Here is a 25,681-nt window from a genome sequence, read left to right as displayed (position 1 = left end):
TCCATATAAATGACACCCCAGCAGGGGGTGACAGGCAAAAGGCAGCACTGCCTTTTTTGAAGGACACCCTCTACCCTCGCTCCAGGAGACGGTCATCCAGCAGGGTCACCACCCCTGCCTGGCATGTAGTGGCAGCCCTGGTCAGTGCAAGCGCACTCCAGAAGAGGACAAGTCAGCAGTATCCGAAAAACATGAATGTGAGGAACATAGCAGCTACTGGGGGAACAGGTTGATTGTGGGAAGCAGGGGGGAGCCTGGTGCTTGCTGTTGGCAGAGGCCAAGGTGTCTGAGTGAGAGAAAGTGTTGGGGGTGTGAGGGGGTCCAATGGGAGACTGAGGGTGGTTCACTTACCCCAGCTTAGTGAAGAAGATCATACATGTTCAGCTCCAACGCGAGTTCCACACCTGCTACACCTCACCACCATTTTAAATATCCAAACTCCCACCTACACTCTCCCTATCTGTGTCATTGCAGGACAAACTCAATCACAACTGGTGTGAGCGGGCGCAGTCAGCCTGAGTCATGCCCAAGCTGAGAAACCACACAGGTTTTGATGAGTGAGCCCTTGAGCTGGCTGGGGAGGAGGAAGATCACGTCTGCGCTGCTGGTGAAGTGGGATAGCAGAGAAACATGAGAATCCTCAAGACATGCTGTCATTCCTCAAGTCTCAAATGAGTCATCAATGTTCTCTCCGAATCCCTTCTAATGCACTAATGCCATGTGCCTTCTCTTGCATGCTGATCACCGGCAAAGGCCGGACCATCCATATGCCCCCCTAGACCTACTGGACTCCAGCAGTTCAGAGGGGACTTCTCCAACCCCACCGTGGAAGAATCATCTCAGCTGTCACCCACACCCACTGCAGATACTCACACCTCACTGGGATCACTAAGTAGACAGGTTTCTGGGTCACTCATTGGTGAGAACCTCACAGTTGATGGTCCACAACAGGTGGAGGCAGGGATGTCCCAGTGAACCGACATTCGGAGGGATGCTGGAGCCCAGGACTTTGCTGGGACCATTGCCGATGATGTGCCCCTTGGGCCTGGTCGTCCCTCAAGAGTATCAGGAAGCGATGACAGCAGCCCTCCTCGGAGTGCAAGGCTGATTGGAGGAGTCCCATCGCCTTCTATCTGAGGAGATGTTGCCATTACTGCAGCTCAACGAGGCCAACACTGTGAGGGTGGAGTCCGCAGTGGAGGCCTTGATGCAGGACATGCACTCCATGGCAGGGGATGTCCACACCGTGGTGCAGGCTTTGACTGCATGGTGCAGGCACTGGTGGGAATCCACGAGTGTCTGCGCCAGAGGATGGTGTGGCTTCTGGATCTCACTCCAGCTGCCCCTCCATCCCATGAGGAGTACGGGGCCTGAGAAAACAATAGGAAAAGGAGCAGCAGGAGTACAGCCTGGGGCCCTCCAGCAAGGGGGCTCTGGGCATCTCCAGCCCATCTGATACCTCCCGCTCCATGTGAGCAATAAGCCTCCAGCCCCTGACACCAGAAAGGGAAGCAGTCAAATATCCCTGAAGCCCAAACGTATGCCTGGACCCTCAAGGTCCCAGCAACTTGGGGACTCCTGCCAAGGTCATCACAGGCGAAAGGGCGTGGAAGCAAGCAGGCCAGCTCAACCTCAGCTGTGGTTCCTGGGGATATACCGAGACATAGTGGGAAGGTGAGGAAGATTAAGGAACTGCAGGCACTTAATGCACACGGGTGAAAATAGGCATTAGTGTAGATAGGTCACGATTTTGTTTTGAATGTTTGACATTAAATTTCACTTTGTTCACCCACAGAGCCTCCACCTTGTTTGTTTGTGCCACCAAGCTTGGAGGAACCACTGCACTTACCCGACCCCTCATCCCTGTGAAGTGTGAGAATGGCAGTGCTATGGCAATCTCTCCCACCCTCTTACCAGCCCCCAATAAGGAAGGGCACTCCATCAGCTGTGATATGGACAGGAACCCAGGAAGGAGGGCATGGGAAGCGCTGCCAACATACCAGCCTTCACAACCCCTTTAAAGCAAGGGGCACCCTGACATGAAGGGAAGGTAAGGCCTGCAAGTGACCCATCCCGATCCCTCTCCTGAAATGGCGATTCTGGGACCCCCATCCCCAGCCCCGTGTTGAACCAATTTGTGTTCACCAAGTCCTCTCCGGTACCCCCTGAGCAGTGCACACTGCGGAGGATGCTGGCTGCCTGAGCACTTGCTTCCAAAACCCCCCTCGGAGGTGAAGGCACCAGGTTCACACTTATAGCTGCCCAAGTCTTCACCCGGATCTGTAACTATCTACACAAATAGTTTAGTCTGGGAAATTTTAATATACTTGACCATACTGACAGGATTCGGATCAGTTTTTAAATATTCACATCAATGAGGGAAATTCAAGCTGGATCACTCATGTCAATAAAGAAAGAACCCTTACAGTAATGAGTTAAAGGAATAGTGGATCTGTTTGTCACAGTGTAAAATGAGTGCTATGGCAGTGGGAGAGTTGCACTGATGGGATAAACCTCTTCAGTGCTTTGCCAACATGGCCATTCTCACATCTGAGTCCAATTTATGAGTGTTAGCAGCCTGTGTCAATAGACTGTTGTTTGACCACGGTACACATTCTAACTAATCTGATCCTGTCCTCTTACTACCTCTGCAAGCACATATTTCCCAGCAAGGGTTGCTGAAACTCAATCAAGAGTGGAAACCCTGGCTGTTATCTTCCTTTTGACTATCGCAACCCACTGCTTTCCGAACTGACGCCAATTAATGCAGCACGGGCACAGATATTAAACCTGAGAGTTTCCTAATCTATTACAGAATGTTAACTTGAGGGGAGAACTGAGATCCAAATCTATTTTTCCTGCTAACATGTATACTATCCAAAAGAGTCCTTGAAAAGTGCTTGCAAATACAACATCAGCATGTGTTATGTGGAGTACTGAAATATCTGTACACACAGTTCCCACAAAATAAAACAGAAAGAAGAAGAAGAATAACAGCAGGAAAAAGAACCAAGTTCAGAAGATGGCAAAAAAGAATTGGGAACAAAAGAGTATAAAAAAAACACAATTCCTTGTTCTGACATTATTATAAATAACGCCCCTGTTCCACTTGTGTACCCAACTTTACTGGAAGAATTTATGACTTTATCACCAGATATCACTGAGTCTTATCATATAAATCAGTTCAATGAATATCATATTTCACTCATTGTGCCTTACCTTGGGCAATGTTAATGCCAGTTTGCATACAGGATTGTACTGCTGGTTATCCACCATGGGATATGCCCCGTCCCATTGCTGGGTTAGCTCTTCTTTCGTTATTTTGTAAAATATTGCCATCCCTTTGTAATGAGGCGAGCAGTAGTTACCAAATTCATCCACTTCAGTCACATCAAGTTCCAGTCTGGCTTTCCGCTGAGAGTGGAATATTAATGGATATCCTCGAGTCATGTCTTGGTCATTACCTAAATCAGGATGTAAAGAAAACATGACATTAATTTTTTTTGATTGGCAGTGATCTCATAAATGCTCAATTTGGGATCCACCAAGACAATGCAACCTCAGAACAGCCTTAATCAAAATATGGACAAAAGAGCCGAAATTCAGAGGTGAGGGGATGGTGACTATCCTTGACATTAAGGCAGCATTTGACTCAGTGTGGCATCAAGGAACCGAGGAGAAAAGCTGAAATCAATGGGAAACCAGAGGAAAACTCACTCGTGGGTGGAGTTTGGGGCAACACGGTGGCACAGTGGTTAGCACTGCTGCCTCATAGCGCCAGGGACTGGGGTTCGAATCCCAGCTTGGTGACTGTCTGAGTGGAGTTTGCACATTCTCCCCATGTCTGCATCGGTTTTCTCCGGGTGCTCCGGTTTCCTCCCACATTCCAAAGATGTACAGGTTAGATGGATTGGCCATGCTAAATTGCCCCTTAGTGTCAGGGGGACTAGCTAGGGTAAATGCATGAGGTTATGGAGATAGGAACTGGGTGGGACTGTGGTTGGTGCAGACTCGATGGGCCAAATGGCCTTCTTCTGTATGATTCTATGATTCATACCTAGCACAAAGAAAGGTGGTTCTGGAGGCCAATCATCTCAGCCCCAGGATACTGCTGCAGGAGTTCCTCAGGATAGTGGCCTAGACACATAGAATCATAGAAACCCTACAATGTAGATGGAGGTCATTCAGCCCATCGAGTCTGCACCAACAACAATCTCACCTAGGCCCTATCCACATAGCCCCATATATTTATATATTTACCCTGCTAATCCCTCTAACCTAGGCATCTTGGGACACTAAGGGGCAAACTCCACACCGTGCTGCTCAACCATCTTCAGCTGCTTCATCAATGACCATCCTTCCACCGTGGGGCAGCGCGGTGGCACAGTGGTTAGCACTGCTGCCTCACAGTGCCAGGGTCCTGGGTTCGATTCCCGACTTGGATCACTGTCTGTGTGGAGTTTGCACATTTTCCCCGTGTCTGCGTGGGCTTCCTCCGGGTGCTCCAGTTTCCTTCCACAGTCCAAAGATGTGCGGGTTAGGTTGATTGGCCATGCTAAAATTGCCTCTTAGTGTCCTGAGACGCGTAGGTTAGAGGGATTAGCGGGTAAATGTGTAGGGATGTGGGAGTAGGGTCTGGGTGGGATTGTGGTCGGTGCAGACGCGATGGGCCGAATGGCCTGTTTCTGCACTGTAGGGTTTCTATGTTTCTATGTAAATTCTCCCTTAGTGTACCCGAACAGGCGCCAGTGTGTGGCAACTAGGGGATTTTCACAATAACTTCATTGCAGTGTGAATGTAAGCCTACTTGTGACTAATAAATAAACGTTATAAATCAGAGTGACGTTCCCTGCTTATTGCACAATGTTCAATTCCATTTACAGTTCCTAAGATACTGAAGCAATCCATGCCTACAAGCAGCAAGATTTGGGAAATAGTCAGGCTTGGGTTGATAAATGGGAAGTAATGTTTGTGCCAAACAAGTGCCTCGCAACGATCTTCCCTTTTCATTTAACACCAACATTAACATCCCATGGGGCACCATCAACCAGAAACTTAACTGTATCAGCCACATAAATACTGTGACTGCAAGAGTAGGTCAAAGGTTTGGAACTCTGGCGAGTAACTCACCTCCTGATTCCCCAAAACCTGTCCACTATCTACAAGGCACAAGTCAGGAGTGCGATGGAATACTCTTCACTTGCCTGGATGAGTGCAGCTCCAATAACATTCAAGAAGCTGGACTTGAAAGTAGATTGTCATTTCTTCATCATTGCTGGGACTCTCTAACTAACAACACAGTGGAAGTACATTCACCATACAACAGTAGTGGTACAATTCCTTCTAAATTCTGAAATGGTTGGCAAGTCCAACGTGAAATCTGCAGACTCTTCACCATGCAGGCTACGTGATGTTCAAAGGGTTGGGTAGATGAGGTGTTTGAAGGTTGGTGTACTCCCTCCAGTATCTTGACTTGGCCTCTGATAGTTCCCAGTGAAGTCTCTCGATATGTTTGGTGCCTTTCCGAATGAACTTTCTCCAATTTGGTCATTTCTTAAGGGTAATTAGGGATGGCAATGAATTCTGGTCTTGCCAGTTGCCCATGTTCCATGAATGATTAGATAAAAATTGCTTCTTCTTAAAAATATTGTTAGATATGAGATTAATTGTAGGGCTCTATAACTATGCTGGTGCGCAAAGGAAAACAAATTTTCACTGAAACATTTGATTTATTTGCTGCAATCAGCCCAAATTGTTGTGAAAAGACACAGTTGGCCTCTTTCTGCACTGTAGGGTTTCGATGGTTTCGATGGTTCGATGGAAGACATTTGTAACTTGTTGCTTAATGGATTGAATTAAAAGGTATTGTACAAATTATTATAGAGCTCCCTTCTTGAGCTTTAATTGCATTATTGCTTTTTGTAGAATAATCAGTAATAGTTCAGAGAAGTTCAAGTGTTCATGTTTTTACTATCTCTGTACTTTCAGTTGTTAACATAATCTATTTAGTATTTGCATATTGCACACACCAAATTTAACTCAATCTGCATTTCTACAAATTCAGTTATCTTCAGTGGAATTTACTTGAAGTATTGGGGCGATATGGTGGCATAGTGGTTAGCACCGCTGCCTCACCAAGGACCAGAGTTCAATTCCCAGCTTGGGTCACTGCCTGTGCAGAGTCTGCACATTCTCCCCTTGTGTCTGCATGGGTTTCCTCCGGGTGCTCCGGTTTCCTCCCACAATCCGAAAGACATGTCAGTTAGGTGCATTGGCCATGCTAAATTCTCCCTCAGTGTACCCAAACAGGCGCCGGAGTGTGGCAACTCGGGGACTTTCACAGTAACTTCATTGCAGTATTAATGTAAGCCTACTTGTGACACTAATAAATAAATAATAATTTTCCTTTCCGTGATCAAGGACAAGAGAACAGACAAGTGCAAAACATTGGTGGGAGTATTTTACAGATCTTCTGCCTGTGAAGGCTTAATGAAAATATTTGTATTTGCAGATCTGCGTGGCCTATCAAAATGAATTGTGATCATAAATGAAATTTATAACTTTCATTGAGATTGGAAGCTAAGAAGCAAGCCAAGGAGAAAAGAAACCAGGTTTAATTGAATGTATTTAATTGCAATCGCTCAGCTCTGCCAACTGAAGGCAAACAGCTGACAGTAAGTTCACCCAAGCCCCAGATGAACAGGCCGGGACAATCTGCATATTTAGAGTAGACTGACCACTCCAGCAAAAGGGCATCAGCAGTGTCAGCTTGTATCTGCCAGGAAAATGTCAAAGCTACTTCCCTCTCCAACAGAGGAAAGGCAATCCAGCAAAAGGGTCACTTATTTGTATCTTCATCTCCCAATGCTGCCTTTTTTAAATTTTTACAATTCTTGAATCTAAAGAATTTTGTGGTCTTTTCTGGGCACCAGGGAGACTGATGCCAGCTTTCAGCAGGCTTGAGATTCACTGAGGCCTTAAAAGGGCATGGTGGGAGCAATTCCCTGGCAAGTCCTATCTTCCACAAGATTCCAAAAGGAATCTTCCTCTTTGGCATAAGAGGAGCAGGCAGAAATTCTTGCCTTTTCTCCACACCAGCCTATTTTCCTGAGGGTGGAATCGCAGTCAAACTAAGTTTCATATCAACTTCCAGTTCCAGATTAAAGATCCTTAATTTTGATTGAAATTTTAAGGCCCATATCTTTAACTTGATAAAGAGAGAATTCCTGGTACAATAATGAGAGTATCTCAGAAATGGACTAGATTTTGGAATAGTCACCACGGCATGGATGAATTCACTCATGGACATGAAGGGGAAAAAAGGTTACACGGCTGGAATTCTCCCAAAAAAATTCTATGTGTCGAATTTGCGTGAAAACTGGAGTAATTCACGCTATTTTTTTCAGTGGGAGTTCGGAGAAGAATCTCCCACACTCTGTGCACCGCAGAGGCACCAGCATGAATATCATTAAAAACTAGGGGGCGGGGCCTATCCCCACTGGAGAGGCTGAAATCAGTGCGCTGAGTGGGCCACTGCGCATGTGCCAATTTTTCAGCACTGAGAAGACCCAATTACCCCTCCTTCACTCCAGCGGGGTCAGGCCGCTAGTTTCCCCCTTAGTGGGGAGCTACTCTAAACCCTGCTGGAGTGAACCACTCTGGCAGAGGGGTGGGGACTTCAGTCCCGGGCCCGCTAATCAGGTTTAAAATACATTTAAATAAATTACTTCTGGGCCTCCCCACCGATTTCCGGTGCAAAGCAGACAGTGCCTGAAATCCGGCGCTTGGAGACGCTATCAGGGCAGGAACACATGTGCGAATACCGCGCATCGCCCGCCGCGGGATTCTCCCGGCCCGGATGGGAAAATCATGGCCGTAAAATTTGATCACATATCGAGGTTTTGGGCTTAAACAAGGATAATTCCGACATAACCAGAAAGGGACTGATGGTAACACAATGTAAGAGATTGCTAAAAAGCAGAACACTGCTGGTTCAGTTCCGAAGGATACAAGCTCAAATGTTAACAGCTCCCTTTTCTCCACAGACACTGACTAACCTCTTGTGTATTTTGAGCATTTATTTTTTGCTTAATTTGTAATGAATGGGGCAATAGAAAGTAACTTACAGATTATTAAGCAACGTTGAAAAACAGAAGTGATACTCTCAGTTTGAAATGCTTAAGGTCAATATCAAAGTAAAGAACAAGGCTTTTAGTAAGGGCAGAAAAATGCAGGAAAATCCTTCCAAATTATGTCAATTATAACAGTCAATGTAGTGGTAAACAGATCCCATTAAAACAGATTTAGGTGTGACAATACTAGAGAAAAAGAAGTTGCAGAATGTGAGAAAGAATGATTCAATAACAAGGATTCAGGGCAAACTAGAGAGAATACTTCCCCAATCACGTGGTTAGCACTGCTGCCTCACAGCGCCAGGGATCCGGGTTCAATTCTGGCCATGGGTGATTGTGTGGAGTTTGCATGTTCTCCCTGTGTCTGTGTGGGTTTCCTCCAGAAGCTCCGGTTCCCTCCCACTGTCCAAAGATGTGCAAATTAGGTGAATTGGCCACGCTAAATGCCCCTTAGTGTCCAAAGATGTGGAGGTGAGGGGGATTAGTGGGGTAAATACATGGGGTTATGGGGACAGGGCTTGGGTGAGATGCTGAGTCCGTGCAGACTCGATGGGCCGAATGGCCTCCTTCTGCACTGTAAGAATTCTATGAAATCACCATTATTATTAGTAAATTATTGCACACTCACTGAGTGGAAAAGTGTGTCCTTTGAAAAGTTTCATGTGTCAAGACCTTTTAAGGGTCCCGACATCTCATGGGTCAGGTGTACTCCAACTATTGGAATCTTCAGCAAGGCGGCCAATTAACAGGCAGCCTCTGCGTTTACCACCCAATTAAGGGTGGCAGGTCAGCAGCACTCAATGAACAGCAGACCCACCAGCAGAGGTGGGTACAGTTGAAGCAGGCAGGCACATGCAAAGGTACCTTAAACTGGAGGCACTCTTGGAAACCTAATTAATATTTGAAAAAAAAGGGAAGGCTGACAACTCACAAAGCTGAGGCTTTGGATTCAGGATTGGAGGGGGGGAAATTTGGGAGAAATACAGATACAAAGGTCAACTAAATATCCATATCTGGAAACTCGGCATTTAAAGGTAAAATTACTGGTATCTTACCTAATGATTTAATGTTGCCACTAAGCTTGAGTATAAGCTGCTCGCCCTCTCTCATTGGGAACTCTTCAGATGGTTCTGGTGGGCCCCTGTATCCCTCTTCACGAAGCTTAACCAATTCCCATTGTAAATCTTTGGAAGGTGCCATCTGGACTATGATGTGGTGGAAATTGTCTCTTTTGTGATACATAACAACATTGACCATAGTGAATCGGATTGCTTCTTCCAGTTCATGTATAAAAGGAATCAAACAGCTGTTATCCACTGAAGATGATAAGCGAACGACGATAAATCTGTGTAACGAAGAAAGATCTAAATCAAATTCACAAGACAGGATAACAGTACTAATTTTACAGCAGTAGATGTTTTGTAATGTGCATCCCTAATCCACCCTGTCACATAATCCAGCTTCACTGGTGTCTTAACCCCTTTTTGACAGAAGTCGTAAAGACTGCTGTAGCAGACCACAGCAGATGCTGCAGCATTCAAACTATTTAGAAGCACAATAGCAAAATTACTGCTCTTTCATATATAATAGATTGATTTAAGTTACAGGGTGCCGAAGAGCCCTTGTTGTTCATGCTTATTTTATCATAAAAAACATTCTACTATGTTCCATATTTTAAAATTAACGTGTAGAGTTGTAGATCAGTAATTGCTTAATTGGTACTTGCTATGAGTTACTTTTTGAGAGAATTTGGGGATTCAGAGTTCATGGTCCATGACACAATTTATTAATCCCTAGGATATCCAAAGGAAAGAAGTCCTGATGTCTCTCAGTCATCCATCTACAACTGTCAGCCTTTTAAAATCTGAGTTTAGCATCATTGTAAAGCTTCCTACCTCAACTCCTCACTCTTTTTTTATATTTGGTGGTATCCGGCATGATTCCAGCACTGATTCCCCAACTAAATCACCTTTATATCAGGGAATCGTTTCACCTTTGCCATATTAGTTTAGGATGATTAAAAATTCACAAAAGCTGGTGATAATACACGGTAGAAACAGAAACAATTATGAAAGAACCCAAAACGATCTTAAACTGGACCTATAAAGATAAACCACAAGTGGACAACATCTGAAACAGAATTAGAGAATGTCAGAAACATAGAATAGCTTAAGCAGCATCTGAATGAGAAAAACAAATGGAAATCACTGATGGCATTTTCACTGAATCTTCTGATGTAGGATCATGTGCAAAGTGTTACTTCTCAATTAAGCTGCTGCACATTTCTAGCAGATTGGAGTTTCATTGGGATCTTGTTTAAAAATATAATGTATGATTTTTTTATTTTTTACTCCATACCTAAGGTTACAAAGCCAATGCTCAGAGTGGACACGGTAAGCCCAAATCCATTCCTTGCTTGCTCCAAAAACCAAATTCAAATTCCAACTGAATCCAATTCACGGTCCCCACGTGAGAGACAAACAAGATTCAAGCTGACAAGATAAAGCATTGCACCACAACTTGGGCTTGATCTGACGCTTGGGGCGGAATTTCCCGTCCCGCCCGCCACGGGAATCGTAGCAGGCAGGACACGGACAATGCAAAGGTCTGTTGGCCTCGGGTGGGATTTACCGGTCTTGGGGCGAGTGCGGCCGGAAAATCCCGCCAAAAGGCCGAGAAGCGATTCTGGGTTCGCGGTCAAACTATAACAGTTGCATACCTATCGAGATGTTCAGCAATTTCAAATGCGACTAGCCCATTTTGCACGTCTTTCACAATTACACTGTCCATCATCAGCCATTCTTCATCCTTGGAGTTAAATCCTAATAGTTTTAAAGATTCGTTGATTGCCTCTCTATGTTTCTTGACAGGGGCACTCGTTAATCTATAAATAGACAAGTTACAAAGTAAATATATAAAATATTTAGAGCATTGCATGTGTTAAATATGCTTTATGTTGCAGTTATTAATATTATTTTGATGTGCCAAAGTAATTTCCTTGATGCTCTCTATTTTGGTCTGTTTTGCAGTTGTGGAATTAAGTATGTGCAAAGCTTTTACAGCTGCTGATACGAGGGTATCGCAGTTAATCTCTCAATTTACCGAATGCGATGACTGAGGCTTTTCTGTACCATGGCCGTGGCTGCTCGAGCATGGTCTGTTTCTTCTCCTAATCTCTTCTTGTCTGGGTTTGGCGGACAGGGCAAAGTGACTGTAATTGATTTCCGAAACTGCTGAGTTGATGGATGCTTGATATGAACAAGGGGGCTGGTAGAGATTATGGGATGATATATATCTTGTCTTGATTTCATTCCAGACAGAAGTATTGAATCAATTGGCTGAACCTATGAGAATAAATAGGCAGAACGCAAGTAAATAATCTGACATATTTTCAACCTGTTTTATTTCTGAGGGGCGAAGAGCACAGTTTCTGATCAACTTAACCTAATTAACATGGTGTAAAGTCGGCAGAATCAATAGGAAAAATGGGTGAAGGTATGTTATATCAGATTACCACTGACTGAGTGCCCCAACCAATTTTTCAGTCAGTTACTTTCAAGGATCAGAATCATTAGATTATTCTAATTGTTAGTATTTGCAGTAATTTATAGAATAGCATAGACTAGAATAGATTAGAACACCTACAGTGCGGAAGGAGGCCATTTGGCCCATTGAGCCTTCACCGACAACAATCCCACCCAGGCCCTATCCCTGTAATTTTACTAGTCCCCCTGACACTAAGGGGCAATTTAGCATGGGCAATCCATCTAACCAGCACATCTTTGGACTGTGGGAGGAAACTGGAGCACTCGGAGGAAACCCACGCAGACATGGGGAGAACGTGCAAACTCCACACAGACAGTCACCCTCGGCTGGAATTGAACCCAGGTCCTTGGCACTGTGAGGCAGCAGTGCTAACCACTGTGCCACCATGCCCCCTTCCCCATCCCCCGTGAGATTTTCTGCGAGATTTCTCCTGATAGTGGATTGCAAAGACACTCTGGAGAGTCACATAAACAGAAATGTGGTGGGAGATCATGGAAACCCAATGGAAATTCTACACCATTAAATTTTACGCTCTAGTGTCACAAGTTAAACTTTCATATCACTATTTTATGACCGTGGAATGATTAGTCATCTGCTCACTCTAATATGACCGGCATCCAGTCTGCTGCATTTGGACATACAGTAAAACAGTCCTATTTAAGATTTGTTAGCAGTATTTTGATGCTATTTCTGGAAATATTTACAACATCAGGCCCCCTCATAGATCATCAAGTGTGGCAGAAGAGGGAGAATCTGATGGTGGAGTCCATCATGGGCTGGTAGGCCAGGAGGAGAGACGCAGCCAAGTTTCCAGCCCATCTGATACAATTTCACAGGAGTTGTGGTGCTCACGTATGGGAAGACCCAGAGGTTTGGACCCCAACTCATTCAGCTGGACTCTGAGCCTGACTGACTACACTTGTGAAAAAAACATAAAAGAAGGAAAATTTACCTCACTGCTCACATTTTTTAAAAAAGTAATTAAATTCCAATCAAGACCAAGGGACAAAGGAGGTAGTAAGTTGGTGACTTGAAGCAGTTTATGCTGTGGAGATGCTGGTGTTGGATTGGGGTGGACATGATGAGAGGTCACACGGCACCAGCTTATAGTCCAACAGGTTTATTTGGAATCACAAGCTGTTGGAGCGCTCCTCCTTCATCAGGTGACTTCACCTGACTTCACCTGACAAAGGGGCAGCACTCTGAAAGCTTCTGATTTCAAATAAACCTCCACATCATAAACTATAACTTGGTGTGACCTCTCATCTTGGAGCAGTTTAGTTCTTGATGAGATCCAATGAATTGCCAAATGTAGTCCAGGTAAAGGTAACCAAAGCCCTCCAGGATCAGTTAGCTTAAAAAAAAATTCTTCACATTTCCTATTTTAACTTGTGTTGTGATCTACCTGGGAATCTTTGATTGGAGAAGCATATTAAGTCTAAGTACTGGAAGTTTTCTGCCAGCCATGAAACCAGACAGCAGCATGATTCACGGGGGTCAGTGTCTGTCCTCATCACCTGACTGAGTATCTAACAGGGAAGATAATTGAACTTTTATAGGCATCACCTTATTATCATTCCAGCAAAAACAATGGAATGAAGATCAAACAGGTTCAATAAAGGGCTGGTGATTTGCTTCATCAACTTGCTGTCCACACGATGGAAACAAAAATTTACCCATTATCTTCAAGCAGAGCAAAGAGGCGGAAAGTGGGAGGAGAAAAGGCGATTGGATAATTCTTCCCTACCTTTGACTGAACTACCACAGGGACACTGAATGATCCAGAGAGGTAGTTCAGTGTAATTCTTGAATCCATGCTCAGCTTCAAGGCTAAACCTTTTCTCGGTACTGTAAATGTCTCTTTTCTTAAACAGGACACAACTGAATAGATACCAAGCTTATATATCTTAACCTCTGCACACGATCCCTAAAGAAAATAAAGTAGCGATTAGTTGAAATAAAACTCAATTTACCTTTTTAAAAAGAAAGACGTTTTGAGAGTGGACAACAGAGAAGATACGGAATAATTGATCAACATGTGTACTGATGGAAGTTTACTAACCTTGTGTCCATTGCACATTCTCTCTAAGGAGAGAGGATTCATATAACTTGAATGTGAAGATGCATCGGACACCTTTACCATAATGTCACGATAATTCCCCTGGTAGCGTGCAGTGAATGGTATAGCAATTCTGACAGGAAGTGGGATCTTTATCCTGGAGTCTGTACACCCAATGCTGATCACATTACTAACCAGCTCTTCACCATCACTTACAATCATTGAGCTCCTATTGTTGATTATTCTGCACAACAACTTCTGAGCGATGATAAAAGGTGCTGTGACATAACAGGCAATTTGAGGATTCTCTTGATCGTCCAGTTCTGCAAGGAGTCTTGAAAACAAACAGAAAGAAAAACTTATTATCCCATGATCTGAATTGTCCCAAACTTTTCCAGCCATGGAACCCTTTTGACCTCCCAAGAATACTGACAGAATCCCAAGGAACATTCTTATTATGTTGAAGAGCCAAATCACAAAATATTGATGGTTTTTGTGCAATAGGTACAAACATACAAAAACAAATTTATGAAAGTCTTTTCTATTTCTTATATGTATATAGTTATTATAATTAAAAAGTGTTCTTATTCAACAAACTACTTAAACCTTTCCATCTTTTTGTAATTTTTACAAGGAGGAGCGATGCTGCTTCACTTGTTCACAAATTTGTTTAATATGAGGAGTGCTGCTGGAGAGCTGGATTCTCACATCACACACACAACACACACCTCTCTCCCTCACACACACACACATTCACCTCTCTCCCTCTCTCTCACACACACACACATTCACCTCTCTCCCTCTCTCTCACACACACACTCACTCACACCTCTCTCCCCCTCTCTCCCACACACACATATATTCACCTCTCTCCCCCTCTCTCTCACACACACACACACATTCACCTCTCTCCCTCTCTCTCACACACACACACATTCACCTCTCTCCCTCTCTCTCACACACACACACATTCACCTCTCTCCCTCTCTCTCACACACACACACACATTCACCTCTCTCCCTCTCTCTCTCACACACACACATTCACCTCTCTCCTCTCTCTCACACACACACACACACATTCACCTCTCTCCCTCTCTCTCACACACACACACATTCACCTCTCTCCCTCTCTCTCACACACACTCACTCACACCTCTCTCCCCCTCTCTCCCACACACACATATATTCACCTCTCTCCCCCTCTCTCTCACACACACACACACATTCACCTCTCTCCCTCTCTCTCTCACACACACACATTCACCTCTCTCCCTCTCTCTCACACACACACACATTCACCTCTCTCCCTCTCTCTCTCACACACACACACACATTCACCTCTCTCCCTCTCTCTCTCACACACACACACACATTCACCTCTCTCCCTCTCTCTCACACACACACATTCAGCTCTCTCCCTCTCTCTCACACACACACACCTCTCTCTCTCTCTCACACATACCTCTCTCCCTCACACACACACATTCACCTCTCTCCCTCTCTCACACACACACACCTCTCTCCCTCACACACACACATTCACCTCTCCCCCTCTCTCTCACACACACACACACTCACACCTCTCTCCCCCTCTCTCTCTCACACACATATATATTCACCTCTCTCCCTCTCTCTCCCACACACACATTCACCTCTCTCCCTCTCTCTCTCTCACACACACATTCACCTCTCTCCCTCTCTCTCTCACACACACACACACACCTCTCTCCTTCACACGCATACATTCACCTCACTCCTTCTCCCTCACACACACACTCGCCTCTCTCTCTCACACACACACACACACATTCGCCTTTCCCTCTCTCTCTCACACACACATTCACCTCTCTCCCTCACACACAAACACTCTCATTGTTCCTCTCTTTCTCACACACAGACACAAAACTCTCTGTCTCACACAAACATAGAAGTTTAACAACACCAGGCTAAAGTCCAACAGGTTTATTTGGTAGCAAAAGCCACACAAGCTTTCGGAGCTCTAAGCCCCTTCTTCAGGTGAGTGGGAATTCTGTTCACAAACAGAGCTTATAAAGACACAGACTCAATTTACATGAATAATGGTTGGAATGTGAATACTTACAACTAATCAAGTCTTTCAGAAACAAAACAATGTGAGTGGAGAGAGCATCAAGACAGGCTAAAAAGATGTGTATTGTCTCCAGACAAGACAGCCAGTGAAACTCTGCAGGTCCACGCAACTGTGGGAGTTACAAATAGTGTGACATGAACCCAATATCCCGGTTGAGGCCGTCCTCGTGTGTGCGGAACTTGGCTATCAGTTTCTGCTCAGCGACTCTGCGCTGTCGTGTGTCGCGAAGGCCGCCTTGGAGAACGCTTACCCGAATATCAGAGGCCGAATGCCCGTGACCACTGAAGTGCTCCCCAACAGGAAGAGAGAGACACTAGTGTTGTCACACTATTTGTAACTCCCACAGTTGCGTGGACCTGCAGAGTTTCACTGGCTGTCTTGTCTGGAGACAATACACATCTTTTTAGCCTGTCTTGATGCTCTCTCCACTCACATTGTTTTGTTTCTGAAAGACTTGATTAGTTGTAAGTATTCGCATTCCAACCATTATTCATGTAAATTGAGTCTGTGTCTTTATAAGCTCTGTTTGTGAACAGAATTCCCACTCACCTGAAGAAGGGGCTTAGAGCTCCGAAAGCTTGTGTGGCTTTTGCTACCAAATAAACCTGTTGGACTTTAACCTGGTGTTGTTAAACTTCTTACTGTGTTTACCCCAGTCCAACGCCGGCATCTCCACATCATCACACAAACATACACATACACTCTCACCCCTCCCTCTCACACACATCTCTCTCACACAAATATACGTTGCGATTCTCCCAAAAGTGTTGAATTGGCAACAAAACTGGTCAAGATCGCGCCAGTTCTGTGAGTTCAGCTTCTCACCTGAATTCCCACACTCTGTGCACTGCAGAGATTCCAGTCATGAATCTCATTAAAAACACGGTGATGGGGCCTATTCGCATTGGAGTCTGACAGCTCTGGAACTCAGTGCATGCGCAGTGGCCCCGATCTGTCAGACTCCCCATTTGCTGGCCAGCCCAGGCCCCCCGCAGTGCTGCCCCTCCAGCACCCCCCCCCCACCACCCACGGCCTGATTGCGACCCCCACAATGATTCCCGGGCCAGTCCCCGATGCCCAGGCCCCACCCCCCAGCAGTGGCGATTCCCCCCACTCACCTCACCCCGGCAGACCCTCCCCCCCACCCCCCCAACCTTTCCCTGGGGTCAGACCTCCCCGGAGGCAATCCCCCCTGCACCCCCCCCCCCCCCCCCCCCCGCCCCCCACCCAGCCCAGATTGCGCTCCTTCCATCCCAGACTGATCCTAATGCAGAATGTCAGCGGAACCCCCCCACCCTCACCGATTGTCCCGAGGCCCTGCCCACAATAGACCCCGCCCCCTTGGCACTGCCCAAGGTGCCCTCTGGGCACAGGCGCTTTGCTCCTTGTGCACTGCCAGGGTGCCCATGCCCAGGGGCACCACCCCTCCGTCGCCCGACCCCCTGGGGGGCCCCAATTGCCCCACCCCCCCTTCATTCCGGTTGGGACCTGAAAGTTCCCGATAATTAACTAATCTACATATTTAAAATAGATTTTTTAAAGATTTAAATTACTTACCTGCCTTCCCACCGATTTCCAGCATGGTCTTGCTGGCTCTGGGAGATGCGCATTCCTTCCCCGTGCACGCGCAAATTCCCGTTCAAGGTTTCAGACACGCGTCACTTGGCCGGACCCGCCAGAAATGTGACGGGCACGGATGGGAGAATCACTGCCATAAACTCTCTGCTCACTCTCTCACACACACAAATTCTCACCTCACTTTCACACTTAAACACTCAGCTCTTTCTCTCATACACAGACACACTCACCTCTCTCTCCCCTCTTCTCTCCCTTTCTCATACACACATTCTCTCTCACCTCTATCTCTCCCTTTGACACAGACACACTCACCTCTCTCTCTCTTTTGCTCTAAGGCAGTGATGCGCGACAATCAAGCACGTGGAACAAGGCTTCAGTATTGAAGGCTTTTATTGTCTAACAATGGAACTACTAACACGCATACACCAGTTCAGACTGAAGGGGTCCTGCCGGAGCAGAGGGTCTTATACCTCGTCACCGGAGGCGGGGCCCCACCGGGATGTGCCATGATAACACTTATAACAGGTAAACACCCTAACCCACAGTGACAACCCCCTCGCCCAACAGTAACATAATAACAATCCCCAGTGGTAACCAACGATGGTTCACCACATTCACCCCTCCTTTAAAAACAAAAGGCGGCGGGGTGCAAAAAAAACAGGTCATATGTACAGAATTCACAAGTCCAGACGGTCTGGAGGACCGCACCGACGCTGTGATCTCCTCAACACCGGTTGCGAAACCGGAGCAGGTGCTTGCGGTGGCGTTCTCTCCAAAACAACGTCCGGCTGTCCCCTCAAGGACTCCCGGGCCAGTTGGCCCTGGTGAGGCGATGGTGCAGGGGATCCTGGAACCTTCGGTGGTGGCGCCGATCTCCGAGTCTCAGGCAAGCTGTACATGGGAGTAGAACTGTTATGCACTGGTCCCGGTGCTGACCGCGCCACGTCTGGGGAAGCAATGAGTAGTAGTGGATTCGTGACAGGGGGAATGGGAGCGACAGGAGTTGCTACGTCCCCTGCGGGCGCCAGGTCTCTAATGGAGACAGTGTCCTCTCGCCCGTCAGGATATGCCACATAGGCATACTGAGGGTTGGCGTGGAGGAGTTGGACCGGTTCGACCAAGGGGTCGGACCTGCGAGCCCTCACATGTCGCCGCAGAAGGACGGGTCCTGGGTACGTCAACCAGGCTGGTAATGAGATCCCCGAGGACGACTTCCGAGGGAATGAGAACATCCTCTCGTGGGGAGTAGCATTGGTTGCCGTACACAGGAGGGAGCGGATAGAATGGAGCGCATTTGGAAGGACCTCCTGCCAACGGGAGACTGGAAGGCCCCTGGATTTCAGTGCCAGTAGGACAGCCTTCCAGACTGTAGCATTCTCCCTTTCCACCTGTCCGTTACCCCTAGGGTTGTAGCTCGTGGTTCTACTAGAGGCAATCCCGAATGAGAGCAGGAATTGCCTCAAGTCGTTGCTCATGAACGACGAGCCCTTGTCGCTATGAATGTAGCAGGGGTACCCGAACAGGGTAAAAAGCTCACTGAATGCCTTGATGACGGTGGCAGTCGACGTGTCCGCACAGGGGACAACAAACGGGAACCGGGAGTACTCGTCTATTATGTTGAGGAAATAGACGTTCCGGTCCGTTGAGGGAAGGGGGCCCTTAAAATCCACACTCAGCCTCTCAAAAGGGCGAGTGGCCTTGACCAATTGTGCCCGGTCTGGTCGATAAAAGTGTGGTTTGCATTCTGCGCAAATCCGACAGCTTCTCGTCACTGACCTGACATCCTCCACCGAGTAGGGCAGGTTGCGGGCTTTGACGAAATGGTAGAGTCGGGTGACTCCAGGATGACACAGGTCATTGTGGAGGGCCTTCAAGCGGTCCTCCTGCATGATGGCGCATGTTCCGCGCGAAAGGGCATCCGAGGGCTCATTGAGCTTCCCTGGACGATACATAATATCGTAATTATAGGTGGAGAGCTCAATTCTCCACCGCAAGATCTTATCATTCTTGATCTTGCCCCTCTGCGTGTTGCTGAACATAAACGCCACGGATCGTTGATCCGTGATCAGAGTGAACCGCTTACCCGCCAGGTAATGGCGCCAGTGTCTGACTGCCTCCACAATGGCCTGAGCCTCCTTCTCCACCGCTGAGTGCCGAATTTCGGGGCCTTGAAGGGTGCGGGGAAAGAACGTGACGGGCCTGCCTGCCTGGTTTAGTGTGGCGGCTAGGGCGAAATCAGATGCATCACTCTCCACCTGGAAAGGGATGGATTCATCCACCGCGTGCATCGTGGCTTTCGAAATGTCGCTTTTCAAAGCCTTGAAGGCCAATTGGGCCTCCGGCGTAAGTGGGAAGGTCGTGGACTTGATGAGCGGACGAGCTTTGTCCGCGTAGTTGGGGACCCACTGCGCATAGTACGAAAAGAACCCGAGGCATCTCCTCAGTGCTTTCGTGCTAGCGGGCAAGGGAAGTCCAGTAAGGGGGCGCATACGGTCTGGATCAGGGCCAATGACCCCGTTTTCCACCACGTATCCGAGGATGGCTAACCTGCGCGTACGGAATACGCACTTCTCCCTGTTATAGGTCAGGTTCAGGCGAGATGCGGTGCGCAGAAAGTGTTGGAGATTCGTGTCATGGTCCTGCTGGTCATGGCCGCAGATGGTGACGTTATCCAGGTACGGGAAGGTAGCCCGCAACCCGTTCTGGTCCACCATTCGGTCCATAGCACGCTGGAAGACCGAGACCCCATTGGTGACACCAAATGGAACCCTGAGGAATTGGTATAGACGACCATCCGCCTCAAAAGCCGTATATTGTCGGTCCTCTGGGCGGATGGGGAGCTGATGGTAGGCGGACTTAAGGTCTATGGTAGAGAACACTTGGTACTGCGCAATCTGATTGACCATATCAGAAATGCGCGGGAGAGGATACGCATCCAGCTGCGTATAACGATTAATGGTCTGACTGTAGTCGATGACCATCCGAGGTTTGTTCCCGCTTTTGACTACCACGACCTGCGCTCTCCACGGACTAGCACTGGCCTGTATGATCCCTTCCTTGAGGAGCCGCTGAACCTCAGATCTAATAAAGATCCGGTCCTCAGCGCTGTAACGCCTACTTTTAGTAGCGATGGGCTTGCAGCCTGGTACCAGATTCTTAAATAGGGATGGTGTAGTGATTTTCAGAGTGGAAAGATTGCATGCGGGGCGCTTTGGGCAATTTGGAGGCTGCGGCTGATTCCCTACTGCCAGTGAAGGGAGTGGCCCACCGTACTGTAGGATCACACTCTTCATGTGGACCATAAAATTTAGTCCGAGGAGAATTGGCGCGCAAAGGTGAGGTAACACAAGGAGCCTGTATTGCTCGTAAATTGTGCCCTGTACCTCCAGAGTTACCATACATTGTCCTTGGATCGGTACAGACCGGGACTGTGATGCCATGGAAATTGTCTGCTTGGCAGGGAGAACCCGGAGTCCACACCTTTTAGCAGTTTCAGGGTGTATGAAACTTTCGGTGCTCCCACTGTCAAACAGACAATTCACAGTTCGACCATTTACCTTTATATCCATCATTGAATTCTCAAGCCTGTGGTGCTTAGTCTGGTCCAGGGAGATCGACGCCACCGTTGGCCCCTGGGCGTCACTGCATGCCGCCGATGTTGATGCTGAGGACCCCTGCTGGTCGCTCCTAGTCGTCGTGGACCATGATGGCCGCCCCCATGAATCGCACGTGGGCGAGGGCGCCAAACGCAGCGACTCCTGGTGGTCTTCCTCCTCCTCCGTCAGCCACGATGGCGCCGTCCTGGGTTCGCACGTGGTCGGACCTCGTGGGTACTGCGACGCCGAAGGAGATTGTCTCCGTTCTGGAGGGTTACAAGCTGCACTGCCGTTTTTAGACTTTGACCTGCAGACTTTACCGTAGTGGCCTTTTTTACCGCACTGGCTGCAGATAGCCGTTCTTGCCGGACACTGTTGCCGTGGATGCTTGGCCCCACCGCAAAAATAGCATCGCTGGCCACCTGGAGCTGCCGCCGTCGTCGGATCGATCTGGAAGCGCGGGTTTGCGGGGCGAGGAGGGAGCTGAGCTTGCTCCAACCACGTTGACTGCACGTGGTCCTCGGGGTACAGCGCCAAGCTTTTCGACGCCGCTTCCAGCATCTCAGCCATCTCCATCGCTTGGGTCAAGTCAAGGTTCCCCTTTTCCAGCAATTTAAGCCGGATGTACGAGGACCCTACCCCTGCTACGAACGCGTCTCGGGCGAGGTCGTACATGTATTGTTCGGCTGATACGTCTTTACAATCGCAACCCCTGGCAAGCTGCAGGAGCTCATTGGCGTAGTCCTCCATGGTTTCGCCCGACTGCCGACGTCGTGTAGCGAGGAGGTAACGAGCGTGTATCTCGTTGGGTGGTTTCGTGTATCGTTTCTTCAGGAGCTCGACGGCCCTCGGGTAAGTGGGAGCCGCACAAATCGCGAGATAAATCGTGTCGCTTACCCTTGCGTGGAGGACTTGGAGTTTGTCACTGTCTGTAGTAATAGCTACAGAGGCAGCCAGGTAGTCTTCGAAACACTTCCACCAGTGGTCGAAGGTGTTAGCGGCACCGACCGCACGTGGGTCCAGCGCCAGACGATCTGGTTTCAAGATCTGTTCCATACTCTTTTTTTGTACAGCTGAGAGTTTTCTGTTAGACAATAAAATTGATGCGCGACAATCAAGCACGTGGAACAAGGCTTCAGTATTGAAGGCTTTTATTGTCTAACAATGGAACTACTAACACGAATACACCAGTTCAGACTGAAGGGGTCCTGCCGGAGCAGAGGGTCTTATACCTCGCCACCGGAGGCGGGGCCCCACCGGGATGTGCCATGATAACTCTTATAACAGGTAAACACCCTAACCCAACAACATTGTACAACCCCCACAGTGACAACCCCCTAGCCCAACAGTAACATAATAACAACCCCCAGTGGTAACCAACGATGGTTCACCACAGGCAGCTGCCCCTCCCTCCCCGCGGCGGCTGCCCCACCCTCCCCGCGGCGGCTGCCCCTCCCTCCCCACGGCGCCTGCCCCTCCCTCCCCATGGTGGCTGCCCCACCCTCCCCGCGTTGACTGCCCCTCCCTCCCCGCGGCAGCTGCCCCACCCTCTCCATTGTGGCTGCCCCACCCTCCCCACGGCGACTGCCCCACCCTCCCCGCGGCAGCTGCCCCACCCTCTCCATTGTGGCTGCCCCACCCTCCCCACGGCGACTGCCCCTCCCTCCCCGCAGCGGCTGCCCCTCCGTCCCCGCGGCGGCTGCCCCACTCTCACCACGGCGGCTGCCCCACCCTCCCCGCGGCAGCTGCCCCTCCCTCCCCGCGGCAGCTGCCCCTCCCTCCCCACAGCAGCTGCCTCTCCCTCCCCGCAGCAGCTGCCCCACTCTCACCACGGCGGCTGCCCCACCCTCCCCGCAGCAGCTGCCCCTCCCTCCCCGCAGCAGCTGCTCCACCCTCCCCGCAGCAGCTGCTCCACCCTCCCCGCAGCAGCTGCCCCTCCCTCCCCACGGCAGCTGCTCCACCCTCCCCGCAGCAGTTGCCCCTCCCTCCCCGCAGCAGCTGCTCCACCCTCCCCGCAGCAGTTGCCCCACCCTCCCCGCAGCAGTTGCCCCACCCTCCCCGCAGCAGCTGCTCCACCCTCCCTGCAGCAGCTGCCCCTCCCTCCCTGCAGCAGCTGCCCCTCCCTCCCCTCAGCAGCTGCCCCTCCCTCCCCGCAGCAGCTGCCCCTCCCTCCCCGCAGCAGCTGCCCCTCCCTCCCCGCAGCAGCTGCCCCTCCCTCCCCGCAGCAGTTGCCCCTCCCTCCCCGCAGCAGCTGCCCCTCCCTCCCCGCAGCAGCTGCCCCTCCCTCCCCGCAGCAGTTGCCCCTCCCTCCCCGCAGCAGCTGCCCCTCCCTCCCCGCAGCAGCTGCCCCTCCCTCCCCGCAGCAGCTGCCCCTCCCTCCCCGCAGCAGCTGCCCCTCCCTCCCCGCAGCAGCTGCCCCTCCCTCCCCGCAGCAGCTGCCCCTCCCTCCCCGCAGCAGCTGCCCCTCCCTCCCCGCAGCAGCTGCCCCTCCCTCCCCGCAGCAGCTGCCCCTCCCTCCCCGCAGCAGCTGCCCCTCCCAGTATGTGGCCACTATCTACCTCACACCCTTTGCTAGGATTTGAATACTGACTCTTCTTCCTGTCCAATCAGAGATCGGCTTCTCAATATATTGTCTGCTGATAGGCTGACTAGTGTGCCTATCAGTAGCCAACACAGTGTGAAAACCGCCACTGATTGGACAAGCTGGAAGGACAGCTTTTTTCAAATTTACAATGGCCAGACCAATCATAGAACCCCTGGATATCTCCTACAGAGCCAATTGGGAACTATCAGTATGAAGTAATATATAACTTTTCATCTTCTCTGGGCTATTTACGTATAAAGTATTTGACAGTTGCTCCTTTATCTAATTTTCAAAAGGTCATTCAAAAAGTACAGCACTAGGGACCTGAGTTCGATTCCCGGCTTGGGTCACTGTCTGCGTGGAGTCTGCACATTCTCCCCATGTCTGCATGGGTTTCCTCCGGGTACTCCGGTTTCCTCCCACAGTCGGAAAGACATATTGGTTAGGTGCATTGACCATGTTAAATTTTCCCTCAGTGTGCCCGAACAGGTGCTGGCGACTAGGGGATTTTCACATTAACTTCATTGCAGGGTTAATGTAAGCCTATTGTGCCACTAATAAATAAACTTTAAACTTTAAGGTTAGGGGATAAATTAGTAGAATGAATATGAAATTGGTTTTAAAAAAAGAAAGCAGAGAATAAGATTAACAGGTAGCGATTCCAGTCTGAGGAAGGTAGAAAGTAGTGTTCCACAAGGATCAATACATGATCAGTGTTATTCATAACTTGCATTAATTATTTGGACCCAGGAATAAGTAACACAATATCAAAATCTTAAGATGCTATCAAATTTCAAGCTGGGGGGTATAACTAACAATAAGGGAGTGTGCACACAATATAAGAAGACATCAGGAACCTTCTAGACTGGGCAGTTAATTGTCAAATTAATTTAGTTAAATATGAGATGATGCACTTTGGTAGGAAAACTGGGATTTATTTCTGGGGCAGTAGAACTCAAAGGATGTGAAGATATGTTAAAGATAAGACCCTGCTCTGGCCACACCTACTGTAAGCGCTGTGCACAGTTCTGATCTCCATGTTATGAGAAAGACCTAGAAGCATTGAAGAAAATACAAACAAGATCTGCATTAGAATTATTAGAACTGACGGATCACAGAAATCAGGAAAGACTGAAGAATTTGAGGACTTTTCGATGGAAAAGTGATGACTTAGAGGTGACCAGATGGCGAGATAGGTAGTGTAGATGTGTAAAGAATATTTCATTTGTTGGAGAACACCAAACCATGATCCATAAATACAAGATAGTTACTAAAAAATCCAAGGTTTTTTACATGGAGAATGGTTAGAATGTGGAACATGCCACTGCAGGAAGTGGGTGAGGCAACAAGTCTAGATGCTTTCAAAAGGAAACTAGATGAACAGATGAGATAAAAACCAATCAAATGACATGCTGAAAGGCTGCAATGAGCAGGTGGAATGGAAGAAGGCTGCAGCGAAGTATAAAAATCAACACACACTACTCGGGCCAAATGGCCTGTTTCTGTCCATTTGTAATTCCATTTAATGTAATTCAGTATTTTATAGATGATTAATAATTGTTGAATAAGGAAACAGGAACAACTATCCCATAACTATACTGTGCACGAAGGCACAAGAGGTTGGGATACAATTGCCAGAAGCAAGATTTGTTTGGGTTGGAGGTTCATTTTACATCTGACTTGATTTCATGCTCTGTTGACTTCTGTGCGGGGTGAAATTAATTGAGGGGTAAACAAGCTCTCAGCCAGAATATGCCCCTCTCATGTTGAGTCGGAAGGGTTAAAATTGTTCTGATGTCATGCCAAAGGCGTTCATTTCCATAGCAGTGAATTTGGCACACACTACTTGGTGATGCAATGTCACAAACTGCTTAATAAGGGCCCTTCTATATCTAGTGACAAATTTCAGGTTTGTAACAGCAATGAAATAAATAGGTAATATTGTTGCATTTTGCATTAAACAAAAGAGAATTGGGGGAGGTGGTGGCATAATGGTATTGTCACTGGACTAGTAATCCAGAGACCGAGGGTAATGCTCTGGGGATCCAGGTTTGTATCCCACCATGACAGAAGG

General features: G+C 48.2%; 1 protein-coding gene across 1 annotated transcript in view; it reads right to left on the bottom strand.

Moving 5' to 3' along the window:
- The window catches only part of dthd1 (death domain containing 1), an 82,128-nt gene that overhangs the window by 32,114 nt on the left and 24,333 nt on the right, over positions 1-25,681 (bottom strand). The window contains exons 5-10 of the mRNA XM_078225019.1: positions 13,741-14,071; positions 13,426-13,605; positions 11,235-11,476; positions 10,852-11,016; positions 9,188-9,477; positions 3,220-3,464 (exon numbers count right to left, since the gene is read on the bottom strand). Of these exons, the coding sequence (XP_078081145.1) occupies positions 3,220-3,464; positions 9,188-9,477; positions 10,852-11,016; positions 11,235-11,476; positions 13,426-13,605; positions 13,741-14,071 (1,453 nt within the window). The remainder of the gene's footprint in view (positions 1-3,219; positions 3,465-9,187; positions 9,478-10,851; positions 11,017-11,234; positions 11,477-13,425; positions 13,606-13,740; positions 14,072-25,681) is intronic.

This window comes from Mustelus asterias, chromosome 1, assembly GCF_964213995.1.
Source record: "Mustelus asterias chromosome 1, sMusAst1.hap1.1, whole genome shotgun sequence".
Lineage (NCBI taxonomy): Eukaryota > Metazoa > Chordata > Chondrichthyes > Carcharhiniformes > Triakidae > Mustelus > Mustelus asterias.
The sequence above is the reverse complement of the archived record's forward strand: the minus strand, read 5'-3'. Positions and strand labels throughout refer to the sequence as shown.